This window comes from Danio rerio, chromosome 18 (assembly GCF_049306965.1).
Source record: "Danio rerio strain Tuebingen ecotype United States chromosome 18, GRCz12tu, whole genome shotgun sequence".
NCBI classification, from domain to species: domain Eukaryota; kingdom Metazoa; phylum Chordata; class Actinopteri; order Cypriniformes; family Danionidae; genus Danio; species Danio rerio.
In genome coordinates, this window is record NC_133193.1 from 1170001 (window position 1) to 1195000 (window position 25000).

A 25000-nucleotide genomic window follows, 5' to 3' on the forward strand; every position below is an offset into this window, starting at 1 on the left:
TGCGCCACTGCCTCGCCAGCAAAATTAAAATGCAAGCAAATTATATGAAAATGTTGATCATTATTTTATCAATAGTCTTTTACATCTAAACATTAGACTAATATCAGCAGTGTAAAAACTCTGTCTGGCAGAAAATATGATTATTCTGAGCTGAACTAATATACTGAATTGACCAAATCAAATAAAGTCATCTGGTGCTGCGTGGTGTTTAATCGACATCTGAAATGATGCAAAATTTTGAATGAAAACTGCATGATTAATTTTCTGAATAACGAAGAATTTTCATTTTTCTCATTGGCATCTGAAGTGGAAGTTTTAAAACTATCGCAAAAACAAAACAATCACAATCTTAAAGAAAATCGCAAAAGCGAGCAGAATAAGATGAACACATTTTCATGTGTGTGAAATATAACGCTGACTCTGATCTGTCTGTTTTCTTTCAGAACTCCACATTTTCCCTGACGAACTGCTTCGACTTTGAACATTATAAGCCAGATATTAATGAGCCGTCATTACTTGTTGGTAAGTATTGCGCATTGTTGTTGTATGCACCAATTTGCAAATGCTTTATTGCTCATGCACAGTGGACTATTATGGTTCATTTGAGAGTTTTTTTTATAGTTTGATCTCCATCAATGTCCACTACTGTGCTGAAAACTGCTTAAAATGCGCAAGTATTTCCTCACACATGTTCTAACATGTCAAAATGTGGTAATAAAAAAAATACAAAGCATTAATACTTGCTTTTTTATTTTATACTATATAATATCATGGTTAAGTAAAGAAAACCTATATACTTTTATCAAATATTTTGTATATGTTTTGTAAAATGTGTGTATTTTTAAAAATTAGACCTTTAAAAATACCAGAAAATAAAAAGGAAAAAATAGATAATATGAACTAAATATAAAAACATATATTGACTATAAAATATACATATATATATACAAAAATATGGACTATAGCCCAGAATATTGTTTTTTCGGGATTCAAACACATTTTTACGAATAAAATTCCATAATTTTCATGATCTTATGTTTCATGCGTGGTAAAAGAAAAGCAAAGCATGTTCAAATTTATTACAGCATATGGTAAAACATGCAGCAATTAGTTTTTATTTATATCTATGTACAATTGATTTAGATAATGCTAACACCGCACTAATAATGTGATTGGCCAAGGACAGAATAAAAGTAAATAAACTATATTCAAGTATACAGATATTTGTTTCCATGACTTTTTCATGGCTCTTCTGTTTTTCCAAAACTTTTTCAGGCCTGGAAAATCCCATGTCAAAACTCCATGACTTTTCCAGGTTTTCCATGACCGTATGGCTTTTAATTGATGCAAATATCTTCGTTTGAACTCATACATGCTTTGAAATACACAGAGAGTATTAAGGAACTGCTATTTGTTTGTTTCAAAGATTTTGTGGTCACAAAGTTGCACATTTGTTCTAGCTGTGATGCATGAAACCGTCAATGTGTTGAAAAGAAGTGCATGAAACAAATGTTGCATGAGATCTTCAGTTACATCTTCATGCATTTTCAAGCACTCTCCTCAAAAAAACGAAATAAATAAAAATAATGCACTCACAATTTTCCAATTATCTTAATTCACACCCCCCCCCCTCCCCCCTCGTTCATAGAAAAGTACAACTATATTTTTGGTGTCAAATGATCATGTTTGGTTGATCTGTAAGTGAATAAATGCATGGGTTCTGCACGTTTGCACAGCTTCTTCAGTTCACTGATCTGTGATGAGGATCTGAGAGAGGAACTTAACCTCTGTGTGTGCTGATGTGCTTGGTTTTCTCCATATATAGCTCTTTTTACTAACTTGTATTTACCCAGGTTGCTTTAGACAGGATGCTGGTCTGACAGTTCCGTCACGTGTTGTTAAATATACCACAGTAAGGTGCTGACCTGCTGTCTGCACGCTAAAATGCTTTCTGAAAAGCGGAGCTGGCTGGATTACTTATGAAGTGTAATCTGATTACAAATTACATCGCATAATATGTAGTCTTTCTGATTCCACATTTATGGTGGTGAAATCTGACTACTTTTGGACTGCTTTTCTGCTGACCTTTATTCAATCCCACATACGGTCATGTAATCTGGCTACATTCAGATTACCTTTGTGCTTACCCTTATTTGATGTCACATAAGGTCAAGTAATCTGTCTACTTTTGGATTACTTTTGTGCAAACTACTGTAACTACTTTTGGATTACTTTTACAGATTGTTTACTCTATAGATTTAGAATATACTGCATTTGCTGTATATCTGATGGTGTAAACTATGATTGGATTAAACTTTTGGATTACATTTAGATTACTTTTCTGCTATGATTTATTTGAATTTGTATATGTTTTTTTAATCTAGCTACTTTCAGATACTTTTAGGTTCCTTTTAGATTACTTTTGTTCTAACACAGTACTTTTGGATTACATTTAGATTACTTTTGTTGTAACTGACTGCTTTTGGATTACTTTTAGATTACTTTTGTGTTAACCCTTATTTAAAGTCAACTATGGTAACAGAATATTTTTGGATTACTTTTGTTGTAATTGACTACTTTTGGATTACTTTTAGATTACTTTTGTGCTAACCCTTACTTGATGTTGCATACAGTAAACTAATTTGACTCCTTTGGATTAGATTCAGATTACTTTTGTGCTAAACCTTATTTAATGTTAAGTATGGTGACACAATTTGACTACTTTTGGATTACTTTGGTTCTAATTGTTTACTATTGGATTACATTCAGATTACTTTTGTGTTAACCTTTATTAGACGTCAAGTATGGAAACATAATTTGACTACTTTTGTTGTAATCCAACTACTTTTGGATTACTTTTAGATTACTTTTGTGTTAACCCTTATTTGATGTCAAGTATGGCAACATAATTTGACTATTATTGGATTACTTTTATGGTAACGGACTACTTTTTGGTTCCTTATAGATTACTTTTGTTCTAACAGAGTACTTTTGGATAACATTTAGATTACTTTTGTGTTAACCCTTATTTAAAGTCAACTACGGTAACATAATTTGACTATTTTTGGATTACTTTTGTTGTAATCGGGCTACTTTTGGATCACTTTTAGATTACTTTTGTGCTAACCCTTACTTGATGTTGCATACAGTAAACTAACCTGACTCCTTTGGACTAGATTCAGATTACTTTTGTGCTAAACCTTATTTGATGTTAAGTATGGTAACACAATTTGACTACTTTTGGATTACTTTTAGATTACTTTTGTGCTAACCCTTACTTGATGTTGCATACAGTAAACTAACCTGACTCCTTTGGACTAGATTCAGATTACTTTTGTGCTAAACCTTATTTAATGTTAAGTATGGTGACACAATTTGACTACTTTTGGATTACTTTGGTTCTAATTGTTTACTATTGGATTACATTCAGATTACTTTTGTGTTAACCTTTATTAGACGTCAAGTATGGAAACAGAATTTGACTACTTTTGTTGTAATCCAACTACTTTTGGATCACTTTTAGATTACTGTTGAGCTAACCCTTATTTAATGTTGCATACGGTAAACCAGTCTGACTCCTTTGGAGTACATTAATTATCAGCAACAAGAGCTTCAAAAGCTTATTGTTGAGGTGCAATGATGGACAGTTAATACCTCGCGATACTAAATAGCCCATCCAACATCTTTACATGTTAAAATAAATACAACTTTCATTAACTTTATTAATGTGCTTTTATAAATATGCCATAATTTGGGTTGATTTTGGAGATTGAGGACCTGAAATAACAGATGTGTTTACTCTACAGATTTAGAATATACTGCATTTCTTACAGTACTGCATGTGATACTCTATAAATACAAAATGTGTAATCATATACACCCAATACACCCCAAATAAACCATAATGGGTGGTGAATGAATGTACAAAACTCCCTTTGTGATGTTGAAAGGGTGCGTCGATGATTTAATACTCGCAAGATTATTGTGAAATATGTCAAATATGAGCAAAACTCATAACTAAACTCAAAACCATTTATCCTATAACATGCTGTAGTCTGTATTTAACCCTGACTTTAATGTTGTGTGCTCATATTAACCCTGACTAATATGTTTTGCCATTTTAGGTGATATGCTGTACTTCACTTTGTCTGAGAAGGGATTATACAGAATCAATAAAAACAAAGAGAGGAACATTTGGCCTCCGTCGACTCAAACGGGTGAGAATTTAGATGAACATGTCTAATAAGGCTTTGTATTTTAATGTTGTATTTCTGTTTCAGTGCTGTTGACTGTAAACTGAACTGTTTCATTGGCACAGTATTCAGCCAAATGAGCTCAAGTCATGATGAAAATGATGCTTTTTTAATACTGTTTTTTTCCTCCGTCACATTTAGAGCAGAAGTACTTGAAGCTGATCGCTGGTGAAGGCCAACACAAGGACAAAATGTATTCGTTCTTCGCAGAAAAACACAAAAATAAGGAGGATGAATCTGACCAGTGGATTCCACGAGTGTCTCAGAACTGCATGGTGAGAAAACACAGTCAATAATAACAAACGAGGAACATCGCTGTGTTTTACTGTACTTCTTTTGTGCTGAGCCTTATTTGGTGTCACATGTTATCTGGATATATTTGCATTACATTTACTTTTGTGTTAAACTTTATTAGAGATCACAGATGGTAATGGTATTTACAGGGTAAATGCAGGAATGAAGGATCATTTTTAAGCCTTTTTAAAAACCTTCTCCGAATATTTTAATCGCTAGAGCACTCCACGGGCCTTAATCTAAGCTCTAGCCCAGCCCGAGGCGAACAGGCTGTACCACAGCCGTTGTCCGCCAGCTAATCGATTGTTGGCCCGAGTCTGACTCGAAGCACAAACAGCTCATACTGTTACAGTTATTAAAATAAACCAGATCTGTATTAACAGACAGTTGATTTATTTTTGTTTCATTTTTTTTATCAGAATAATTTAGAGAAATGTTTGGAGTTTTTTTAAATGTAGGATTTAGTTTAAGTGACATCGATATTCAAGCGGTGTGTTGTCCACAGTGAGTTTAACCCAGTTCAATTTAACCCAGTGAAGCCTGCAGGCGTACGGCTGTTTGCCCTGTCAATTCAAAATATTCGTACCTACCATGACAGGCCGCGAATTAATGCAGCTTTTTGATTGATTGATTGATTGATTGATGTGACGAAGTGGCTGACACAGAGAGATCCATTTGCAGTATCTTTATTAAACACAGTTTAATAACAATAAGCACACGGATGTAATGCGTGTGCAAACTCACATCAAACACAGTATAAGGTCGAAGGGCTGGTGGCAGGTAAACACAGGATGAGTATGCAGGCATGGGTCAGAGGCAGGCAGCTAATCTCAGAGTCGGTGTGCAGGCTAGAGTTTAAGGCAGGCGGCTTGGATCAGAGTCGGGATTCAGGCACAGGTACAAGGTAGGCGGCAGGCAGAACAAGGTCGATGATCAAAGCAAGGTTAGCAACGGGTATGTACTGAACGGGTAGTGTTAGCCGGGGCAGAACAAGACTTCACAATGAGACTGAGTGTGTGTGCTGCTTATAAGTGTGAGCCGGGTGATTAGGAGATGTGCTGCAGGTGTAAGTGCTAATCAGTCAATGGATGATGTAATGTCAAAAGTCTGGTGATGATGACCTCTGCTGGCCAGCGAGGGGAATGACTGGGATCGAGTCGGTGACAATTGATGTATTTATTTATTTAATAATTTAAACAGATTATTAAACAGTATACACTACAATATATTGACAAAGCATAAAAGAATGAGAATAAATAAAGGTGTACGTTTTAAATTAATTATTAATAATAATAATTAATATTAAAGAGATTTCTAAAGGCTCATGTGACTCTAAAGAGTGCAGTAATGAAGCTGAAAACTCATCATTAAAATCACTGGAATAAATTATTAAATTAGATTATAAACTAATTTTGAACAGTTATTTTATAGTGCAACAACATTTATAGTGCAACAACATATGATTAAATAAATGCAGCCTTGCTGAGCAGGAGAATCATACTGACCCTAAGCTTTTGACTGGTAGTGTGTGTGTGTGTGTTTGTGTGTGTTTGTGTGTGTGTGTGTGTGTGTGTGTGTGTGTGTGTGTGTGTGTGTGTATGTGTGTGTGTGTAACAGATGGAGTATGTCTGAACTTCCTCGGCAAACTTTCACCTTCTTAAATGAGACGGTTATATTTTGGTAGATGCAACAGCAGCTCAATACCCTTCCGCAGAAATTCAGCCACAGTGGTGCTAAAGGGAACATTTCTATAATTATCAGCTCATGTGAAGATGCAGCAGGTTCTGGCGGTTCAGATGCTGGTCATCTCTATATAGATGCAATTGAAAGAGGCCTTTGTTTAAAACCTGCCAGAAATACATTAGCTGTGTGTTCATGGGCGTCGCTTGGCCTATTTTATGGGGCCTATATTTTTATGGGGCCCTATATTTCTACTCAGCCCCCCTAAAACTTTAGCGATTAGCTCATAAACTGCACACTAAACTATCGCCTCAGTCCCCTTTAAATTTTATTATAAATACGGAGGCAGAACTGAGCTCCTCCTCATCTTTTGTTTTCATTTGATCAGGAAACCACAGCCGTGGACAGAGAGAGAGCGAGGTGTGTGTTTGGCGATAAATTGTAATAATATTTGCTAATCTGCAGTTCTTTGATATACATAACTTTGTATCACCTGTATCTCAATGCCACAGAGTTTTCTCGGCGTTCACCTCATCAGCACAGCTGTTCCCTCAGTTCAACTCCAAACGAACATTTCGCTATTTTTATTTCAAATTGAACTACTAATGTTAAACACTGTACAGTTTGTGTGGCATTAACTACACCATACAGTCGTGCACAGAAAGCATTAAACACAGTGACAGAAGCACTTAGAGAATGTACTCATTTAACGGTCACCGAGTCACTGACAGAGATAGAAATATCAAGTGTTGTCAAGTATTAAATACTTCTTATTCAGATGGTGAAATATGTGAATTAGTCTGTAAATTTAAATATATATATTTCTATGTGTGCCATTTAATTAGAAAAATGGCAGTTTATTTAATACATGTAAACAAAAAAATGCACTTAAATATAAAAAGTATTAGTGTACTACAGTAAACAGGTGAGTGGAGCATATTTGCCTAATTCAGAACTCAAATGTGTCTAATGCGGTGGAATACTAGTATACAACTCACATAAACAAACATTAAGTGTGTTACTATTAATTTACGACTTATTAATGTAATATGAGGCTTATATATTTATATATTTACAATCAAAGTCAGAATTATTCGCCCCCTTTGAATTTTTTCTTCTTTTTTAAATATTTCCCAAATGATGTTGAAAAGATTCAGAAACTGTTCACAGTATGTCTGATAATATTTTTTCTTCTGGAGAAAGTCTTATTTGCTTTATTTTGGCTAGAATAAAAACAGTTCTTAATTTTTTAAACACCATTTTTAAAAAGAAAATTATTAGCCCCTTTTTTCACCAATAGTCTACAGAACAAACCATCGATATAAAGCAACTAGCCTAATTACCCTAACCTGCCTAGTAACAGTTAAACCATTAAATGTCACTTTAAATATAATAGAAGTATAGAAGTGTCTTGAAGAATATCTAGTCTAATATTATATACTGTCGTCATGGCAAAGATAAAATAAATCAGTTATTAGAGATGAGTTATTAACACTTATGATGAGAAATGTGTTGAAATAAATCTCTCCGTTAAACAGAAGTTGGAGGAAAAAATAAACAGGGGGGCTAATAATTCTGACTTCAACTAGACAGACAGACAGACAGACGGACAGACAGACCGACAGACAGACAGACAGACCGACAGACAGACAGATAGATAGACAGATAGATGGATGGATAGATAGATAAACTGATTGGTTGATTGGTTGATTGGTTGATTGGTTGATTGATTGATTGATTGATTGATTGATTGATTGATTGATTGATTGATTGATTTTTGGCCTTATGAAGAGCTGAGCCCCCCTTGAAAATCCTAAAATTGCCCCTGTGTGCGTTTATATAAAAATAACAGCACACTTTAGAATTGCTAAATTTGTGGCTAGGTCCTTTTTGAAAAAAAAAAAAAGAGTTGCAAAGATAGTATGAAAAGTTGCTAAATCTAGCAACAAAATTGCTAAGTTGGCAACACTGCTTGCGCCTGTAAACACAGCACCCCCTCTGTTCAAAACATGCAGCACAGTCAAAACATGGTCATCACAGGGTGACACCAGGCCCGTGCAGAGAGGAGGGCGGTGTCGCAAACTGAAATGCTGGGGTGCGGGGGGGGGGGGTTGAAGGGGGAGTCGTTGACGGTTTCCTCGGGGTGCTCAGGTGTACAGGTGAATTGGGCAAGCTAAATTGTGCGTAGTGTTTGTGTGTGAATGAGTGTGTATGGATGTTTTCCAGAGATGGGTTGCGGCTGGAAGGGCATCCGCTGCGTAAAACAAGCTATATAAGTTGGCGGTTCATTCCGCTGTGGCGACCCCGGATTATTGAGAAGACCAAGCCGAAAAAGAAAATGAATGAATGAATCAAATATTTGAATGGATTTTCAAGCGCCTCACAGTGAATCATTACATTGATACTTTCTAGTTATCATATAGTCACCCTCATCATGTGAAGGATTTTTCTTCTTCTTTGAAACATCAGCCTGCAAACAGTTTCAATAAAAGCACCAGAAATAAACTATACAATAACAGATATAATTAAAGGTTATTCTAACAGGGGCACTTGTTAAGTTTGATACAATAAAAAAGTAAATAAGCTTCTGTTAATAAATAAAAACACAATCTGACTGAATTTGCTGAGGCTATTTTAATAATATTTTTAGCAAAAATGTAATAATTTTTAAAATGTGCACTGATGCGTTTCAGAATGACAAAGGAGGTCCTAAAGGTCAGCTCCAGAGCAGCTGGACGTCCATGATTTACGCCCGTCTGGAGTGTGGGAAAAGAGACTTCACTCAGCTCATAGATGTCGCCACAATAAAAACAACACACGATACCAAAATATACGCACTTTTCAGAAACTACTGGTAAGACAATACTTATCTTTTATTTTAAATCTTATAGTTTACAACACAATAAAGAAAACAAGCTCATATTCCTAGTCATGTGACCTGTGAAGGTTGAGCCGTAATGGCGGCTACGCTGAGAGCTCAACAGACATGCAGCACAATCCACTCGTATTTCCATCTGTGAATATTTGCATCACATATCAACAGAATTACACGGAGAAACGATCACAAACTGTACACTGTGTGCACTTGTGGTGCATATTCTGCTGATTTCAGCTGTTTTAAAACCCTCATGTGCCTGTCAGAGCTACATTTCAGCCATGTTTACCTTTATCTTGTGGATATTCCTCAGAGGTTCAGTCATTAATGATGGTATTAAAGCGTAAAAGTGTCTACTTTGCATTTAATTTGATACTTTAATTGCATTTAACCTGTAAATTATAATAGAAACTGTATAAAAAGCAGACAAATGTACTGAAATTCATAGGTAGTATAGATTGTTATGGGTCAATGATTGTAAAATGTCCATACATTTCTACATTCTGACTGATCTATGAAACAGAAAGGTGTGTCTGATTGTTGGTTAGTAAAGCTATACTGCATCTTGGATTTTCAGCAAAAAAAAAAGTAAATTACTCAGCAACTTTTGCATTGAGTGTTCCTGAGTGTGTGTTAATACAACTCTCCATGACGTAGATCCCTTTAATGTTTTTAACTTTGGTGTTAAATGTGCTGAAGTTCTCTAAACACTGAGAAAAGAGAAGAAGTGTGTGCTTGAATCGTGAACTTCTGTCTGGTTTACAGGAACATGAGTGCTGTGTGTGTTTATAGCATGACACTGAGCTGTTTTATTACAGCGTCACCTCAAAGCTCACATTATGGTTCTCGTTTCAGTTTCACCACTGAAAATGATTAAAACTAAGCTATTTGAGTCAGTGATTCAATAATCCTTTCAAAGCTACAGTCATTTGTTTGCTTAATGAATGAATCAACTGTTCCGAATGAATCATTTGAGTCAGTGATTCAATAATCCTTTCAAATGGACAGTCATTTGTTTGCTTACTGAGAGAATCAGCTGTTCTGAATGGATCATTTGATTCAGTGATTCAACAATCCATTCAAGAAAATCATTTGTTTGCTTACTGAATGAATCAACTGTTCCGAATGAATCATTTGAGTCAGTGATTCAATAATTATTTCAAAAGGACAGTCATTTGTTTGCTTACTGAATGAATCAACTGTTCTGAATGAATCATTTGAGTCAGTGATTTAATAATCCTTTCAAATGGACAATCATTTGTTTGCTTACTGAATGAATCAACTGTTCTGAATGAATCTTTTGAGTCAGTGATTCAATAATTATTTCAAAAGGACAGTCATTTGTTTGCTTACTAAATGAATCAACTGTTCTGAATGAATCATTTGAGTCAGTGATTCAATAATACTTTCAAATGGACAGTCATTTGTTTGCTTACTGAGAGAATCAGCTGTTATAAATAAACTATTTGAGTCAGTGATTTAATAATCCTTTTAAAAATACAGTCATTTGTTTGCTTACTGAATGAATCAGCTGTTCTTAATGAATCATTTGAGTCAGTGATTCAATAGTCAATTAAAAAAAAGACAGACACTTGTTTGCTTTCATAGAGAACCAGTTGTTCTGAATGAATCATTTGATATAGGGATTCAATAATCCTTTTAAAATGACAGTCATTTGCTAGCTTTCTAAATAAATCAACTGTTCCGAATGAATCATTTGAGTCAGTGATTTAATAATCCTTTCAAGAAAGTCATTTGTTTGCTTACTGAATGAATCAACTGTTCTGAATTAATCAGTTGAGTCAGTGATCCAATAGTCAATCAAAAAAGACAACTACTTGCTTGCTTTCTGAATGAATCAGCATTTTTGAATGAATCATTTGAGTCAGTGATTCAATAGTCAGTTAGAAAAAATAGTTGCTTGGTTTCTGAATGAATCAGCTTTTCTGAATGAATCAGTTGAGTCAGTGATTTAATAGTCAATTTAAAAAGAGAGTTATTGGCTCGCTTACAGAATGAATCAGCCATTTAAAATGAATCGTTTAAGTCAGAGATTCAATAGACAGTAAAACAAGACATTAACCTGCTTGCTTACAGAATCAGCTTTTCAGAATAAATCATTTGAGTCAGTGATTCAATAGTTTATTAAAAAAAGACACTCAATTGTTTAGTTTCTGAATGAATCATTTAAGTCAGTGATTTAAGTCAATTAAAAAAGACAGTTACTTGCTCACTTTCTTAAAGAATCAACTGTTCTGAATGAATCTTTTGAGTCAATGATTCAAGATTCAATTTAAAAAGAAAGCCACTTGCTTGCTGAATCAGCCATTCTGAATGAATCATTTGAGTAAATGAATGATCCAATGAGTCACTCAGTGGGTGTTAAAATGAGCTGCAGTTTTCCAGAAAGAGAAGATGCGGGTGTTTAAAGTGTGAACTGCCTCTTTTACAGGAACATGAGTGCTGTGTGTGTTTATAACATGACTGAGATATCCACTATCTTCAATTCCTCCCAATTCAACGCCAATAATGTTCCTGTCAGTCACAGACCTGGAACGGTGAGAAATATATATATTTTAAAGTGAAATGTCAACTATATTACCTGCTTGATTAAGTATGTTGTGTTGTGCACAGTATATCATTTTAGCATCGACGTCAGCAATGCACACTGCTGACAACAAAAAAATGATGAGGTAAATGATTGTAACACTTATTTATCAGGGATCACCACAGCGGAATGAACCACCAACTATTCCAGCATATGTTTTACACAGCGGATGCCCTTCCAGCTGCAACCCAATACTGGAAAACACCCATACACACTCATTCACACACACACACACACACACACACACACACAGACACACTCATACACATGTGTTTGGACTGTGGGGGAAACCGGAGCACCCGGAGGAAACCCACACCAACACGGGGAGAACATGCAAACTCCACACAGAAACACCAACTGACCCAGCCGGGACTCGAACCAGAGACCTTTTTGCTAGGAGGTGATTGTGCTACCCACTGTGCCACCATGCTGCCCATATATATTAATATATATATATTAATATATATATATATATATATATATATATATATATATATATATTTAATATATATATATATATATATATATATATATATATATATATATATATATATATATATATATATATATATATATATATATATATATATATATATATGCATGCTTAACATATAATAATAAATGAATAAGATACAAGAGCCTCATACAAGTCATTTTTACTGACAGTATCTTGAACTTTAGGGTGTAACATTGCCTTTTTTATGTAATGAGCTGCTGTCTTTAATCATCTTCATGCAACAGTATGAACTAAAAGAAAAACAACATTTTTTTGTACATACTGTACCCAATTAATGCAATAACCCCATTAAACTGGCAGCTCTAATTGTTTTTTATTATTATTTTGTATTCTGCCCAGGAAAGTCATGCCAGTTTGGAAAAACAAACACTAACATTTTAGGTGGAGAAGCACTTAGATAAAATTACTTGGAACTAATTGCTTTTATCTTTTTACAGTCTGTACATGACATGAATAGGAAAATATTTGAGCAAATACTGTGAACAATTCCTGAATCTGTTAAAGATCATTTGGGAAACATTGGAAAAAGAAATTCACAGGAGGGGGAATCATTTTGATATCAACTGTAAATAAAAGGAGGACAGAATGAAATGTTTGTGTGAAGCCTCTCTGTAAAGCGATGGTCTTTTGTGATGGTTTCTGACTCCTTGTCTCTGTTTTAGTGTGTAGTGGACAGCACTCAGCTAAACGGAGAAGTGCTGACGTTTATGAAGGAGCGTCCGGAAATGAAGCAGACGGTGAAGCCAGAGAACGGCCCGCTCATATTCAGACACCACCATTACTCTCACATACAGGTGGACAGAGTTCAGGACAGCACCGTCCTGCTTCTGTCTCTAGGTGAGATTATTACAGTTTATTTTTATTTCAAATGAAAATTACTAATAATTCCTTATTATGCTTATAATTTTATACTGATAATCATTCTAAGGTGTTTATACTCCTGTTCTGCTGAATGCTTGATTCTGATTGGCTGATGGTCACTCTAAGGTGTTTGGTTACTGTCAGATAAAGGCACAGCTAAAGTAGTTCCGGCACGTTTAGAGCGCATCTCAGCTCCATATCACTCCGCTGAATGATTAGAGTTATTTTAGTCAGAAATCACATCAAAACACAACCGGCGGAGGAGGAGGATGTGGAGGAAAACTAGTGCTACACACAGGAGACATTTAAGGAGGACACACACCTGACTAACACACTCTTATGCACAACATTCAATCCACATCTCAACAGTGGATTTATACTTCTGGTCTGCTGAATGCTTGAATCTGAATGGCTGATGATGAGGCATTTGGTTATTGTCAGATAAAGGCACAGATAAAGTAGTTCCGGCAGGTTTAGAGCGCATTACAGCTCCATATCACTCCGCTGAATGATTAGAGTTATTTCACAGCTACAACAGTCAGAAACAGAAGGCTTTGGAGGAGATATGGAAGAAACTAGTGCTACACACAGACGTGGTATATCTATTTCACAATGGTCAATACTGTTGTTTTTATAGTGCTTTAGAAATAAATTTGATTTGATCTAATAGTTTAGTTAATATTTCTTTACAAGTAACAAAAATGGATGTTTTAGACAGTTTTAGTTGACTTAAAAACCTAGTTTGAGTTAATATTATGATGCATATTTTATATTTTACATCATAAACAAGCATATCTGATAAAACATACAATGCAATTTGCTTTCAATGCGCACATCCTAAATTATTCAGCATCTCCGAGAACAGATTATAAACTTTTATTAGATTTTGATTGCTTGTTTACAAGCTTTTTAGTTTTCATGCGAGTCAAAATGTTTAATCTGTTTAAATCAGACTTTGCTTCAGTTTTGACTCATGAAATCCACAATTAGAGTATTAAATCTGATGCTTCGTCAGTCTCCTTTAAAAAGAAAAACACATTAATTACTGTAAATACATTAAATACAAAGAAATCATTAGATAAACCGGCTCATAGGAGTCATCATCCATCATAGCTCACGTTATATGAGTGTTATTTTATATAACATCCGGTTTCGCTCATCAGTGCGTCACGTTACACAGGATTAATGGGCTGTAAATGAAAGTTCATGTTGATTTAATGTTCATTTCACGATTATAGGACACTGTAAGATGAGGAATCATGCCGTAAACCACTGATAATATCCTGTTAGTCAGACGACTGAATGATGACAGTGGCTGGGTTTCTATCAGCCTGAGTTAATTCTAAAAGAGACTAAGCCGAAGGCAAATGAATGAATGAATTAATATGAACATATTCATTGAGTTTTTCTTTAAAGCAAGAAAACTAATCTAGATTTCATTTTGATAACATTATTTTGCTTATACTACATTTAGGGGATTAATTAGCTTGTTTTAAGACAGGGAAAACTCTCAATTTTGACTCATTATAGCTTAAAACAAGACAATATGTGTTGTTTGTCTAAAAAACAACACTTCTTTATTTAAGAATTTTTAGATATTCAGACTAGAAACAAGCCAAAAACTCCAAGTGAGAAGCATTATTTTTGGAGTGTGTCTTTTGCACTTGCAATTTGTCCATATTTGCATACAGTATTTTTGGATTTCTCTTAAATGTACTAGCGTAACGTGCATTTATTTGCATATTTTAAATTCCCCCTGTAATGTCCTGTGTTATCTGTATCATCTATAGGGTCTGAAAGTAAGTAGCATTTAAACCAAAGTCAGTTTTTGTTGCGCTATACTGTATATTGGCATGGAAATGATTGCGATTGTTAATATTAATGTTATTTTAAGACTAATTTATTCTATATACCGATTCTACAACAGGATTTACATTGGCATAAACACATTCAAGGCACTAAAACCACATGTAAATGTACCAATTTTCTCAGAAAGCATCTTTCTAAAGGTGCTGTTGACTTGAAATGTTCACCAGATAAATCCATATATGCAAAGAAAATAAATCGAATTAGTTTAGAAATTAGGTTATGTTTTATAAAATGAAGCTGGGAAAAAGTATTGAACACACAAAGAAAAGGGAGGTGTAGTTCAGCAGTGAAAGCCCAGACAGCAGCTGAAATCTCTCAGTAGTTCTTCAGCAATGCTCCGCCCTTCCTCAGTGTAATTATCAGCTGCTTCCGTGCAACATCTACGTTAGGAGGATGAAGATGAAACAAATTCAGCAAGACAATGATCCAAAACACAGCCAAGGAGACTCGCAGATGGTTCAAAATCAAGCTGTAGAATGGCCCAGCCAATCACTTGATCCGAATCCAATAGAGAATACAGAATAAAGCTCAGATTTGATCAAGATTTGACCATCAAGATTTTAACACAGTTAAAGTCTGTGAGAAACTCACACCTGAGCAATGCAGGAGACTTCATTCTCCATATGAGAGGCGTCTTTAAGCTGACATCATTTAAAAAGCCTCTCATATAAAGTATTAAATACATTTCAGTAGTTCACCTCTTTCTTCTCCTGTCATTCTATTCTTATAAACACAGAACTGAATTTGTTTTGATTTATGTTTGTATTGTTTGGGTTTTTACCAAAATCTGCTTCAGTTCCATGTCAACAGCTCCTTCAGAAATATTATTCCCAGGAAAACACATGACAATATGTTCAATACTTATTTTCCACGCTGTATAAATAGGTATATTCATGTCCACTGCACGATAAGTCGATACATCGATTATTGTGACAAGCCTAAGTAGTCTAAACCTAACTGATAGAATTGACAATAAAGCTGACAATAAAGTGTTGTGTTTCTGACAGAAAGTGGAGGAGTTCATAAAGTCCTGGAAAGGCCAGTTCAGGAGCCTGTTTTTGTCATTGCCGAGTACCTGCCATTTCCACATGGATCAAGCATTGCTAGCATGATTCTGCACACCTCTGAGGTACAACACAAGCAAAAATGCATCAAAAACACAACTCTGGGATGTCAAATGGAGCTAATTGTGCACTGTAAAAATGAATAATGTGTTTTTTGCGTATTTATGATTGCGAGTTGCATTATGGGATTTAGATTTTTTTTTCTTTCCTGTTCTGTTTTTAATATATGTGTAAAACAAATCATATTGAGCAAACATTAACAGACATTTTTACATTTTTTTTACTTAACCAAAAGCAAACCAAGGAAAAAAATGCTCAATATAAGGGAGATAAAATAATAATAAAATAATAATAATAATAATAATATAATAATAATGAATAAATTAATAATAATAATAATAAATATAATAAATATAATTAATAATAATAATAATAATAGTAGTAATAATAAGAATAAAAATAAAAAATAAAATAATTACAATAAATAAATAAGTTAATAAATAAATATAATAAAATAATAAAATAATAATAATAATAATAATAACAATAATAATAATAAATGTAATAATAACAATAACAATAATAATAATAATAATAATAATAATAATAATAATAAAAAAATGTAAAAATTATTATAATAATAATAATTAATAAATTAATAATAATAATAATAATAATAAATATAATAATAATAGTAATAATAATAAGAATAAAAAGAATAAAAAAATAAAATAATTACAATAAATAAATAAATAAATAATAAGTTAATAAATAAATATAATAATAAAATAATAATAATAACAATAATAATAATAATAAATGTAAAAGTAATAATAATAATAATAATAAAAACAAAAAAGCTTAAAGCATGCAACTATGGAAGGTACATAGTAGTGACTACAAGTTTCCAACATTCTCTAAAATATATCCTTTAAATTAAAGCTTTGCAACCACATGAATGTGAGTAAATGCTGAGCAAAAGTCATTTTTGGCTGAACTGTCCATTTAAATGTTACTCATTAGAATCTAAGGGTCATTTAAGGTTATAAAAGTATAGTTCATCTAACGTGTGCTGTTTTGATTTCTCAGAATCTTCTGTATGCGAGTTCTGGTAATGAGCTGATTCAGATTGATCTGGCCACATGTGGTGTGTACGGGAATGAGTGTGTCGAATGTCGTTTATCAAGAGACCCCTACTGCAAATGGGACGGTTTACAGTGCACCATTGCAGAGTAAGACCCTTACACAAACCCACACACACACACCCACCCACACACACCCCAGCTTCCTTCCTGAGCACATTTATAGTTGGCATGTAAAGTGTAAACCCCCTGATAAAAGTTGATAAAGTTCACAACACTGAAAGCTCGACTAAAAGACTCATATCAGGCAGTCTGAGGGACGCAGATAACATTGTTTAACTTATAATAAAATAGTTCAAACAACCTATTTAAATTGAGTTGAAACACATTGCTTAAGTTGTTTTAGGGAACAACTTAATTGTTTTATGCTCAATCCACATAATACACACCGTAATGCATATGCTGAATCTGTGATCCTGCCTGTTCTCACCCTCACCTCACATCATTCAAAAGAAAAAGGCCACATTGTCTGCCGATAATGTCAACAGCAAATTTAAATCTAAGCAAAATTAAGCAAAATTGTTTCTACTTTATAATTAATGTTCTGAACTCTCAGCAATACAATTTTACAATGAGTGCAATTGTTTGTGTTCAATACTTTATTATTATTATTATAATTTTCCATATCTGTAATACTTGTATTTTGGCATTATTTTGCAGTCCACTTAGAATCCAACATGGAAATCAATGTTTTCTTTATTGGCATTGATTGTTTTGAAATTTAAACGTCATTAACATGCCGGTGTTTTAATTTCTGTAATAAATAGGGCTGTCAAACAGGATCTTGATGGTTTATTGTATGTTGTTTATATGAAGAAATCTGCGTTACAAGTTAAACAAAAGTTCTAATAAACAATTATATTTTGAATTTAAATAGTTTTTGTCTTGCGTTTACATTAATTACACATTTTAATAGTCAAAATTACAAATTTCAGTCTTTTAAATGTGATTAATCGCGATTAATTGCAAAAAAAAGTGTGATTAATTAGTTAATTTTTTAAATGATTGACAGCACTAATATATATATATATATATATATATATATATATATATATATATATATATATATATATATATATATATATATATATATATATAAATAAAAGAGCTGCACAATTAATCATTAAAAGATCGCGATCTCGATTCGACCCCCTAGACGATCTTAATCCAGCATTTCTACGATTCTGTCAATCATATTTTCAAGTTCAGGAGAGCAGAAAAGGCGGCTGCACGAGTCTTTTCATTGTTTCACACACGTTGCTCAGCATTGACACCTCTAAATGATGTTGAATGAGTCACATACTGTATTTATAAGGTATAATTCACATAAAAATGCCAATTTTGTCCTAATATAATGATGTTTTCGCGATCGGGAAATCACAAGTGACGTGAGCTGCTGACCGTGAGCTGTTATCACAGAGAGGGCGGGCGCGCGTGCTCTACTTAATGATAGATGTACGCGCGTCTACTTTAATGAACAGAACCTGCATATGCTGTGAGTAACAGGTAATACAGTTGTAAATAATATTCAGTTTGTGGCACAGAGTGATCGTTTGGGAGCCGCCCGCAAAATATGAACAAGCACTTAGCAGTCAAAATGAAACTGAAACCAAGCACTTCATTTAAATGATCGTATCGCATTAGAGTTATGATTACGACAAGCATTTGATTTGTTTTTTCTTTCATAGCGAACACACAGTTGTGCATGAAAATAAATGTTTACAGTGTCACTATAACTACTCTAGCCTATTATATATTGTTGAATATAATCTGATAATGGCAATTATCTGATTTCAGCAGTGAATAAATTTGTCTAATATGACAGATTGCAAGCATATATCTCAAACATAATAACTCAACATCAGAATTATTATAAGTAGAATAGAATTATTTATAGAAGCCAGTAGACCTACACATAATATTATTATCGAGGTTGTGCAATATGTTTGTTTTTACCATACCTTTATTTTACATCTACAGAATCGTGAGAAAATCGTGATCTTTATTTTAAGCAAAAAAATTGCGATTCTCTTTTTAGCCAGAATTGTGCAGCTCTAATATATATAAGCATATATATAAGCATATATATATATACATACATATATATATATATATATATATATATATATATACATATATATATATATATACATACATATATATATATATATACATACATATATATATATATATACATACATATATATATATATATACATACATATATATATATATATACATACATATATATATATATATATACATACATATATATATATATATATACATACATATATATATATATATATATACATACATATATATATATATATATACATACATATATATATATATATATACATACATATATATATATATATACATACATATATATATATATATACATACATATATACATATATATACATACATATATACATATATATATATATATATATATATATATATATATATATATATATATATATATATATATATATATATATATACATACATACATACATACATATATATATATATACATACATATATATATATATATATATATATATATATATATATATACATACATATATATATATATATATACATACATATACATATATATATATATATATATATATATATATATATATATATATATATATATATATATATATATATATATATATACTCCTCTCCCTCAGTGATCTTACCATCAAGCAAATTTCTCCTGTTAGCCTAATTGGTTGGCGACATCACCGACCAGAGAGAGGTGGCAGTAACGCACCAAAAAGTTTGTTTTCGACTACCTAAAAACAGGAAGAACAAATAGTCATTCTCGCCATCATATGAATTTACTTTCATCGGCTATACACCGGCCTCACAGCTCTGTGAATGTCAGTGTCATCACGTATTGATCCGTGATCGGTAAATGTAGCTTGTGTGGACGCTACTGTGCTAGTTCACTAATAAAATAGCTTGATTTAGAAAGTAACGACGCTACTGAGAAATGTAGTTAAGCTAGCGTCACTACTAATTAACCCTGAAAAAGCCAAAGCAGAGCGAAGCAGTGGCGCAGTAGGTAGTGCTGTCGCCTCACAGCAAGAAGGTCGCTGGGTCGCGCCTCGGCTCAGTTGGCGTTTCTGTGTGGAGTTTGCATGTTCTCCCTACGTTCGCGTGGGTTTCCTTCGGGTGCTCCGGTTTCCCCCACAGTCCAAAGACATGCGGTACAGGTGAATTGGGTAGGCTAAATTGCCCGTAGTGTATGAGTGTGTGTGTGAATGTGTGTGTGGATGTTTCCCAGAGATGGGTTGCAGCTGGAAGGGCATCCGCTGCATCCTTGTCCTCATTTGTAAGTCACTTTGGATAAAAGCGTCTGCTAAATGACTAAATGTAAATGTAATAGCTTGCTGGGTAAGTTGGCGGTTCATTCCGCTGTGGCGACCCCGGATAAATAAAGGGACCAAGCCGACAAGAAAATGAATGAATGAATAGCCAAAGCAACGCAAACAGTACCGGAGTGTCTACTTATTAGAGTGTCACTAACCTGATTTATAATGATCTGATCAGCTTTAGTTTTTAACGTTACGCTGTTTTTCTCCCCTTAGGGCTTATTATGCACTCACTGTTGCCATCTTGTTTATTAAAAATGAAGTCCAGAGGTAAAAAAGGTTAAAAAATAAAAATAAAAATAGGGAACCCAGTACACAGTAAAAACTAATTAAATGACAAAATATCATGACCACCCTATTTTTTATATTGTTTTAACTTATCAGGTTTTTTATTTTTTACTTAATAATACAAAGTCTAACTCAATATAGTGCAGTCACTTTGATTGATTGTAAGTTGAGAGGACTTGAAAACTGAAAACATCAAGCACAATAGTCAAATTAATGAGTGCAAATGAAGTTTCAAACTGAGCACTGAGGCTTCTTCAAGTCATTTTCAGATTAAAGTGGTGCTTCCAGTCCATGACACACTCATTCTGAAACCTCACATTCAGCCACTGAATGAACACACACACACTAGAACTGCTCCACTTTACACTCCGTCTACACCACAGCAAAGCATCACACACTTTAGTGCATTTCCACATATTTACTACAACCAAAAATACAACCTCCAACACAAAACCCACACACACAGCATGACTGACTAACAAACATGTGTTCATGAGTGCTGTATTAAAGGCCTTGAACTCACTGATGCATCTTTTTTTCCACAGAAAAACAGCCCAGGACACCAATAATTGTGGTAAGCTGACTTTATGACTGTTTTTTTTTTTTGTTTTTCTCAGTTATATCAGTGTTTATGCGTCACAGTTCCATTACAACTGCTTTCAAACCACAATGTAGGAGTTCCAGTTCAGTGCTGTCATTTTATAAACAATTGAGGACAAAGTTATTCGTCTTCCTGCGCAATATTCATCCCTTTTCTTATATTTCCCCAATGATGTTGAACAGATTCAGGAATTTTTCACAGTATTTCCTCTAATATTTGTTCTTCTGAATACAATTTTTTATTTTATTTATTTCGGCTAAAATAAAAGCAGTTTTTAATTGTTTAAAGCCATGTTAAGGTCAATATTATTCGCCCCCTTAAGCAATATTTGTGTTGGATTGTCTCCAGAACAAACCACTGTTATACAATGACTTGCCTAATTACCCTAACTTTACCCTAATTACCCTAGTGAAGCCTTTACATGTCACTTTAAGCTGATTACTAGAATATCTGGTCAGTTATTATGTGCTGTCATCATGGCAAAGAGAAAAGGAAACTCATTTTGCTCTCAACTCTGTCAGTTAAACAGAAACAACATGTTTATTTTCTATTTTCTGCAGATAAGCCGCCTTACGATGCACCATCAAGGACTATAACGGGTGCAAATGTGCCGGTAATTTCAGTCCAGCCATCCTCAAAATACTTTTTAGTCTGCCCTGTCATTTCCCATCATGCAACATACCACTGGTACCACAGTGGCACACTAGAGGAGTGTGCTTCCACGGATGAGGGCTGTATATATCTGATCGAAAGCATGAATAAGACTCACGAAGGGTCGTACAGATGTGAGTATACAGAGAACGGCATTACTAAGACTGTCAGCTATTATGAGCTGAGCATGAGCCTCTCAAACGGCTTCATACCGATACTGATACCACACGCTTTACTTCTGCTCACAGCCTTTCATATCCTTTTATAGACCGTCGAGAGTATTATTTTATTCTGGACACTGTAAAAATGCACTTCTTACTTCAACTTTTGACTTGTTTCTGGTACAAATATCTAAAAACTCTCACAAGCGAAAAATATAGTCTTGTTTTCAGAAATAATGAGTCAAAATTAAGTGAGTTTTTTTTTGTTAAAACAAGCTAAATAATCTGCCAATTCAATAATTGAATAGTCTTATGTCAAAAGGAAAGACTAAATTATTTTTATTACACTGAAAAAAATTATTCAGAGATAACTCGTTGGATTTACTCAATTTTTTTACTTAAGGTGGTTGTAAACAATTTATTTGTGTTAAATTTAAACAAACAAATTAAGTTGAACATTATTAAACTTAATTTGTTTGTTTATATTCAACACAAATAAATTGTTTGCAACAGTTCTGCATGCAACACTTTTTTCAGTGATACCCCATTGATTATTTTTATTTAATATATTATTATTAAATATTATATTAATTTATTATTAATTATTATTATATTGATTTATTAGATTATTTTGCTTGTTTTAAAGAAAAATTCTGTTAATCTTGACACATTATTTCTTAAAACAAGACTATACTTTATGCTTGTACAGAAAGTGCATCCTGATTTAAGAGTTTTTAGATGCTTGAATTAGAAACAAGACAAAAACTGGTTATGTATTATGCACATTTTTATTATTGTTGCCATTAGTTAAATAGATAGTTCACCCAAAAATGTTTAAAAAAAAAATCAGTGGTTCTAAAAAAAAAAAAAAAAAAAAAAGATGTTTTGTTGAACACAAAAGAAGATATTTTGAAGAATGTTGGAATCTGGGAACCACTGACTACCATAAGGAAGTCATATTATAGTGTCGTCACGATACTGGAATTTGCCTCGTATATCTGAGCGCATTCTTAAACAGCGCTGATTGGCCATTGTGTTCATGTGCACAACAGAAATGACTGTGACTGGCTGTGAAGGTCATCAGTTCATCAAACTCACCGCTGTTTACTGAGTGGAAACACAGATACAGGGACACTGGAGCGTTTTAAAGCCTTGATTCATCAGCAGATCCCTCATATGTCAGCTTATAGACAAACCAGCTAATTGACTTGACTTTAAAATGATCCAGTGTCCCTGTATCTGTGGTTGTCTAGCGAGTTTGGTGAACTGATGACCTTTACAGCCAATCATAGTCATTTATGTTGAGCACATGAGCACAATTGCAAATCAGCACCGTTTAAGAACGCGCTCAAATGTTAGCAGGATATTCAATATTTCAGTAGTGATTGGTACTAAATTTGCAATATAATAGAAATCACTCTATGGTATAGAAGTCAATAGTGAACAGTGCACAACATTTTTCAAAATTACTTATTTTTGCTCAACAGAAGAAACTGATTATGAGTGAATAATGATAGAATTTTCTTTTTTTTTTTTTTGGTGAACTGTCCCTTTAAAACCCTCAAGCATCCCTAAGGACATATCTGGGAAAGGTCATTTTATTTATTTTTATTTATTTTAAATAGTTCCTTTTATAAGAGCAGTTTAAGACTTGACTACTTCTTAAAGTAAAAAAAGAGGACTCGATTCAACAAATTTTGATTCAACAAATATCTTTGCTGGGCAAAGATATTATTATAATTTAAATAATCAAACGCACACATATACACATACACATATATATTACACATTGTACAGAATCCTATGTCGTCAAAACATACTTATTTTGAGTGCAATTAATTGCGATTATTTTTTGCTAAGCACTAATAATAATAACAACAACAACAATCAAAGTATAAATAATTAGTCCACTGCAACACAGTGGAGCATTGTAGGTGTGTCGATGGAGTGTATGGGTGTTTCCCAGTGATAGGTTGCGGCTGGAAGGGCATCCGCTGCATAAAACATATGCTGGATAAGTTGGCGGTTCATTCCGCTGTGGCGACCCCTGATTAATAAAAGGGACTAAGCTGAAAATGAATGAATGAATAGTCCCATATGAAATGAATGGGGAATGCTAAAATTAAAAAGTACACGCTCAGAAATAAAGATCACTGAGGTCACCTTTTACCACATAGGTGGACATTGGTACTTTTAGGGAACACTTTTGTACCTTTTATATACATTTGTACTTTTTTGTGCATTAATTTGCACCTTTAATGACCTGTTAGGAACAAAAAACTGCCGTCCCAGTTGCTGATTTTATACCTTTATTTCAGTGTACATTGTGCATTTTTAGAGGTAAATGCATGTGTGTATATACGTGTACAAATACATTTTAAATAAATATATATATTTTTCCAAAACAATTGCTCAACATTTGCTTAAAAATGGGTTCACTCTCGAGACCAAAAATGTTCACAGGGTTAACACATGTATGTACTGCTGTTTTCATGGGCATATCAATTATATTTTTGTAAAGCTTGTAAAGAGATTTTCCTATTTATAATAATGCACCTCAAATGACGCATTATGGGACCAGATATTTTTAAAGGCTTGGAAATTAAAACTAAAACTGCTACCTTAAAAAAGACATCTTTATCTAACAATTACATTAATTACAGCATAATTAAGACTGATTATTTATCATTTAAAATATTTAATACATTGTTTAAAAGGGTTTCAAAAATGTTATATTTTAA

The 25000-nt window shown here is 33.4% G+C and overlaps 2 protein-coding genes across 12 annotated transcripts in view; one reads left to right on the forward strand and one right to left on the reverse strand.

The window, feature by feature from the left end:
- The window catches only part of LOC101884989 (synaptotagmin-4), a 64965-nt gene that overhangs the window by 28761 nt on the left and 11204 nt on the right, over nucleotides 1–25000 (reverse strand). The window lies entirely within an intron of this gene.
- The window catches only part of LOC100537452 (semaphorin-7A), a 53257-nt gene that overhangs the window by 7612 nt on the left and 20645 nt on the right, over nucleotides 1–25000 (forward strand). The window contains exons 5-15 of one of the 8 annotated variants that reach the window (XR_012394128.1): nucleotides 444–522; nucleotides 4125–4217; nucleotides 4395–4528; nucleotides 8921–9081; nucleotides 11555–11660; nucleotides 12890–13064; nucleotides 15965–16086; nucleotides 17111–17253; nucleotides 21392–21420; nucleotides 22008–22465; nucleotides 22969–24553. Coding sequence is in view for 3 of the 8 variants with exons in the window: in XM_073930120.1 (XP_073786221.1) it covers nucleotides 444–522; nucleotides 4125–4217; nucleotides 4395–4528; nucleotides 8921–9081; nucleotides 11555–11660; nucleotides 12890–13064; nucleotides 15965–16086; nucleotides 17111–17253; nucleotides 21392–21420; nucleotides 22008–22366 (1401 nt within the window). In the remaining 5 variants the exon portion in view is untranslated. Of the gene's footprint in view, nucleotides 1–443; nucleotides 523–4124; nucleotides 4218–4394; nucleotides 4529–8920; nucleotides 9082–9867; nucleotides 11083–11554; nucleotides 11661–12889; nucleotides 13065–15964; nucleotides 16087–17110; nucleotides 17254–21391; nucleotides 21421–22007; nucleotides 22610–22884; nucleotides 24554–25000 lie in introns of those variants that run through there. The other 7 variants (XR_012394127.1, XR_012394126.1, XR_012394129.1 and 4 more) reach the window with 7 other exon arrangements.